The sequence below is a fragment of the Leptosomus discolor genome, chromosome 6, assembly GCF_034619465.1.
Source record: "Leptosomus discolor isolate bLepDis1 chromosome 6, bLepDis1.hap2, whole genome shotgun sequence".
NCBI classification, from domain to species: Eukaryota; Metazoa; Chordata; class Aves; order Leptosomiformes; family Leptosomidae; genus Leptosomus; species Leptosomus discolor.
The window spans coordinates 44,978,271-44,984,270 of NC_141396.1; the positions used below are offsets into that span (position 1 = coordinate 44,978,271).

The 6,000-nt window shown below is 45.5% G+C and overlaps 1 protein-coding gene across 2 annotated transcripts in view; it reads right to left on the bottom strand.

Moving 5' to 3' along the window:
* Nucleotides 1–3,882, bottom strand: part of TRDMT1 (tRNA aspartic acid methyltransferase 1) — a 29,342-nt gene extending 25,460 nt beyond the window's left edge. For both annotated transcript variants that reach the window (XM_086466577.1, XM_086466576.1), the window contains exon 1: nt 3,818–3,882. In XM_086466577.1, coding sequence (XP_086322703.1) covers nt 3,818–3,881 — 64 coding nt within the window. In that variant the 5' untranslated portion in view covers nt 3,882. The remainder of the gene's footprint in view (nt 1–3,817) is intronic.
* Between the last annotated feature and the right edge of the window lie 2,118 nt (nt 3,883–6,000).

The following is a 6,000-nucleotide window of genomic DNA, read 5'->3' on the forward strand; positions in this document are numbered from 1 at the left end:
CAGCTCTGCTAAACACTACTGGCCACAAAACTGACTACGTAACACAGCCAGGAGCCAAGAGAGCTAGAATTTGCCAGAGCTGCAGAATCCCTTTCATAGAACAAGTAGCTTTCCTGGGGTGCTGCCACTGAAGCCTTCCATGCTTGCTCTCTTTTCTACATGTTCCTGTTATTTTTCTTGACTGCAGAGATTCATTAAAAACCATAACAAGAAAATAAAAGTACTATACATAATCTTCATCTCTCGTGTATCTGGTTTATGAAGGCACTGGTGAAATGGAGGGCTTTCCTTCAAGCTTCATGTTCATATGGAAAAAAACCCCACCCTTCTAATATTTCCATACTTGACTTAACTGGAAGATGCCAAACAATCTGCCATTTGCTAAATGATACCCAAAAATTGTATTGGAGACATTTTCAAATAGCATCGTTTCATGCACACATATAGGCCTAAAACATAGAAAACCCTATCATTAATGCACTCACAGGGGAACATTCACTTTTTTCGGTTTGATTTCCACAGAAAAGTAAACACATAAATCCCCCTTGACTTAACTTTGTTCCTTTATAAACTGTATAAGAAAACTGAATCCAGACGTCTAACAGACTTCAAAAAACAGCAGAAAGGATCAAAATGCCTGACTATAGCAGTATTCCTGAAGGCAATACAACTCATCAAAACCAGTTCTATGTAATGACCTGTCATTAAATACTTAATTCAGTGCAAATTGCATAGGACCCTTTTTATTCAAATTGCCCGATTATTACCTTTAACAACACTCAAACCAAGATTTTCATCTAGAGGTGTACGGTCTGGACTTTTCCTAAGACAACACAATGCCTATGGGCAGAGTTCTCATATGCTTCCCAGAAAAATAAGCACCCACATTTAAAAAAAAAAAAAGTTATCCCAACTGTAATCAAATAGCACTGTATCTATCTGCCTTGCAAATTTCAATTGGTATTTAACCACTTCGTACTATCTAGGGTCATATTTACACCATCATTTACACCAGTAATTTAGGTCTCCTCTTATACACACCTCTCTCTTCATCTGCTTTGGCTAGTACCACTACAGAAGAATCTCAGTCTCACTATTCATACTTAACGGCAATTTCTTCTGTCAAGTGTAAGGCCAGACGAACAGAAATTGCAACATGCACTGACACAGTTGTGTTCAGAAACAGTAAGCTTGGAAATAGATTTACCCTCTCAGGAAATAATACAAGGGTTTTAGTTAATTCCTTCATCCTCCAAACTACACAATATATACAGGTGATATATCTCAAGCCTTCATATGCACAGTAATCATCCACTGGGGCATCACTCAATCAGTGTATCTTTTGGATACACATTTACAATATTCTGATAAACTTCTAAGGCTGCATTCTCAATATGCCCACCCTTCTTAGACGGCCATCCACAGGATACTGCATCGGGCATTACAGTTTATTAACGATTGCAGCATATTACCAAACACCCACAAGACACCTATTATTATGTTAAGAACATAGCTAAATAATATTCAGTGAAGATTTATCACATACATACACACACACCAACACATGACGAACAGCTGAGTGACAGACCATCGTGTAGGCTAAGTTTCAGGAACCAGTCCGCTTTCTACGGAAACTGTCTATAACACATAGACAGTTCCCCATCACTCCAAAAACAAGACTACTAGAAAAGCAGGGTTACAGCTATATACACTACATACAATGTAGAACACCTTCTTTTTATTCCACAAAACCTCAAAAATCTACAGTTCCATATAAAGACATATTTTGCTCTTAATAGTCTAAGAATGACTTTATAAATAAGGAAGACACAGCCTTACAACACATGATTAGGATTATTTACAGTAACAGTGTAGGTACCTATTTTAGCATGTATCTACATTTAGCCCATACCAGAGGCTGAACTATAGCAGTTATTCTATCACTCAATGACCCCTCCCCAGTTGAGAAGGGGAATTGTGAAAGGAGAGGAGATCCAAAGGGTGAAGCAAAGACAGATTTAATGAAACAGCAAAACAAAGTTATACTCAGCCTAGAGCATCTGGCCATCACAGTCTTTGGGAGGAGGAAAGAAGGAAAGAGGAGGAAAGAAGGAAAGAGGAGGAAAGAAGGAAAGAGGAGGAAAGAAGGAAAGAGGAGGAAAGAAGGAAAGAGGAGGAAAGAAGGAAAGAGGAGGAAAGAAGGAAAGAGGAGGAAAGAAGGAAAGAGGAGGAAAGAAAGAGGAACAACCCCAGCAGGACCCCCCTTCCCCAGCCAACCTTCCCCCTTTACAATGACCATGACATTATGGAACTGGCTATACCTGCAGCTCACTCAGGTCAGCTGCCCTGGGTGTCTTGAGCCTGCTAATGGCCTGCCTGGGCTGTGATTCTATCCCAGACAAAGCAGGACACCATGTTGTGTATTTTTATATACTATAAGTATATAAAACATGTACACAAATTCAGTCAAAAATTAGATAGTAGAAAAAAAGCCAGACTGCCAAATGCATGTTTCAAGTAAATAAATTATGCTAAGCAGATTCTACTCTGTAAGCACAACCTTTTAATTTTACACAGCTCCCTGGAAAAATAACGAGATGAGTTTTCACCTGATGTTTTCATGACAATGCTCTCTGTTGTAAGGTATAATAGAAGGGCTGCTAATGCCTATGAAGGCTGAAATATTTGAAGTTTTGTAGTTACAATTAAAGTTATTATGGTGATTCTCATAAATTATACAAATGTGTGTTGAAACCTGGACTTTGAAGTAACAAGGCCCAGGGTACTTTAGAAAGGAAATCAATAGCCCCAGCTCAATTTTTTTCTTTGGGGAAAGTCTACAGGATTTGCTAAATGCCACCCAGGCCATGCTTTTAACAATTCAACAAATTGAGCTCCAGGGTTCCTTGTACCAGATCAAAATCTCACTTGGGCACATGGTCTAGCAGGAACTCTCTGCATCAGTTCAAATGCCTTATTCAGTTTTCATATTTATAAAATGTTTTATATATATATAATGAGATACATATATATCAACCTCATATGCTCAGGCTCATGTTGCATCATGCATCAGCTATTCACCTAAGTATGTGCCACAAAAACCAAGTTCATGTGCTTGCCTATAGGATACCCTGGCTAATTTGAGTATCATGCTCTGCATCTCCATGATCCCGATTGCAGCAGAGGTGCGCCAGCAGAACACAGAGCACTTATCAATGAACACAAGATCATGGCCTTCCCAGGAGCAGCCGCCTCGGCCAAAGGCGGCACATAGATGCCCAATTTCCATCCCAATGTGCTCCTGGGTACCTGGTGCCACCCAGCTGTCCACGAACACTTTCGGGCACTGCTCATTATACAGCGCCAGACCCCTAACGCAAACACATCACTAGCCAAAACCCAGTTACCAATTCCCCTTATCACTCACCCACACACAGCCCCTAACAGCAGGGTTGTGAGCCTGCACCAACCCCACCGCCACAAGGTCACTTTCCTGCCCCTGCAGAGGGGGAGGTTGTGCTCCGGCGCTTGGGACGAGGGGCCGAGGCCGGCCTCCCACCCCACGGCCTCCGTCCATACAGTGCTTGTGCAAGACGGCGAAGGCAGGTGACCCGTCGGGCTGGGTAAGGGGCTGCGGGAGTACAGGGGCCATCTTAGCCCGCCCCACCGAGAAGATGGCGCCATCCACATCCTCCCCTCAGGGGTCGGGGGTCCCATCGAGAAAATGGCGCCCTCCAAGGCGGGCGGGGGGCGCACCGCGGGGCTGCGGCGGCAGCGAGCACCGAGGGACGCGCTGGCAGCGGCCGCTGGCCAGTACCTTTCAGGGCCTGGTGCATCCCCCCGATGCCGCTGTAAAGCTCCAGCACCCGCAGCAGCGCCATTCCTCAGCAGCCGGCGCCCGCCCCGGCCCTCCCGGCAGCCTCCCCGAGCGCCGCCCGACCGTTCCGCCGCTCTTTGGTTCCCACCTGCCCGCCCTCCTCCGTCCTCCGCAGGGCCGGCCGCTGCGCAGCCCCGGAGCGGCGGCTTAATTTGGCACAGCTAATTGCTCGTTCAACCCCAAAGTGGGCTTAGGCCCGGAGGATGAAGCCGTCCCCTGGCTTGGCTGGTCCCGCTGCCCCCCGAGACAGCCGTGGGGCTGATGCTAGCCAGCAGGTCTACCACCTGCACCCTCCTGGGAATGAGGGACCAGAAGAAGGGCCCGCTCCTCACCATGAATGCTTTGGGGGTCAACGTCTCCTCCTGGCTGAGTGCCCCTCACAGGGGCAGCGATGAAATCCCTAGCTGCACTGCCCTTGCCCAGGGTGTCCAGTCCTTGCTGGGGGGATGGCGGCCAAGCCCAGCCGTTAGCATCAGGGCAGTGGGGCAGGTCAGTCTGGAGACAGGAATGCAGGAATGGATTTGGGTGCCTGGCTAGGTCACAGAAAAGAGGGACACAGGGCAGCAAAAGGGGCTTATCCCCATGCAGGGTGTGCGTGCAGGCCCACTGTCCAGCCGGGCAGCTGTTGCCAATGGCGCGCGACGGTTTTATGGGCCTAAAGGTTTTGTGATTTCAGCGTGCGGTGATGTTTTTGAGAAGTCGTTGCAAAGCCTGCACCGCTGGTGGAACAGGAAGGAAGGAAATAACTGATGAAACTCTTTTTCTAATTTGCCGTAACACTACGAAATTGCTTTTGCTAAATTGGAAAGGAAGAGGCAACTCAAAGACATTGTAGCCCATGAAAAGTAGTTTGCTTTTAAAACAAACATTAGATGTGCATTTACATTTATATATATAACAACCAGAGTAAATATCCTGCACGCTATTATGTGAGTTCCTACACACACACATGAGCAGACACTCACCTGTGCCTCAGTTTGCAGATTTAGATTCTAAACTGATGATAGAACCTTAGAAAGAAAAAAAAAAAACCCACAACAAAACCTGAACATCCTTCTCTAATAATTTCTTGAGTTAATCACATTTTTGTGGCACCTCCTAGAAACCTGTCAAAAATAAGGTGGATTTGAGGAATACTTATTTTTCCTTCAAAGCTGCCTCATTCAGCCTATCATAGTAACTCCTACCGCTTGGTTTTCGGTAGAGGAAGAATTTTGAGCTGAAAGCGGAGGGTAAAAAAGAGAGAAATCTGCTGCCTTTCAATGCACGTCTCCAGAATATGGGACACATCAGCTGTGGAAAACTGTGGAATTAGAAACAAAATTTCAGAGTGAGAATATTAGGCCTTGCCAGCTTTTTCAAAACAGTTTTATCATTCACCTGTGGATCTTCATCATCAGAATCTGGGACTGCTGCTTTATTTGTCAGCCATGGAAAGTAAGCAGGTGACTAAAACAAGAAGTCCAAGGTCTGCTTTAGAATTTCTGAAAGGAAGTGCAGGAGCCAAGGTACCAGAGGAGAGCAGCATGCATTGCAAACAGCAGTGAGGCAGGCTGCCTGCATGGATGGCTGACAGAGAACTGAAAGGTGAGTGAACCACAAAACCAGGAGTGTGCCAGCTGGAGAAGAGAGTCGTGGGACAAAGACGGTGAAGGCTCTGAAGAAGAGAGTTCAAGATGATGAAGGTGGCTACAAAGACCAAGGCTGTTATCAGCTAAGAAGATACACTTCAGTAGGACTCCTTCAAAATACAGATGCAAGGTGAAGGTAAAGAAAAAGGCAGCTTTTAGACTACTGAAATCAGTAGAGCTGATGAACGAGTTTGAGCTCCTTGTATTACTATTTCAGCAACTTATACATCACAGCAATACTAGATACTGTGATGAGTGGGAGCTGTGGGCAGCATTTCTTTGCACCTGGAGCAACGTTAAAACTACAGAGGAGCAATATTTCCTTGTATCAGCCAGGGAGACATAGCTGAGCCCTGTTTTTCCCTCTCCTTTCCCTGACTCCAAGGTATTCTTGCCACTCACATCTGGGAAGGGTGGAGCCTGATGGAGAATGCAGCAGAGATGTCTCTGCTATACTGGCAGCAGTAGAACATTCCCTGCTCAGGGGAAATC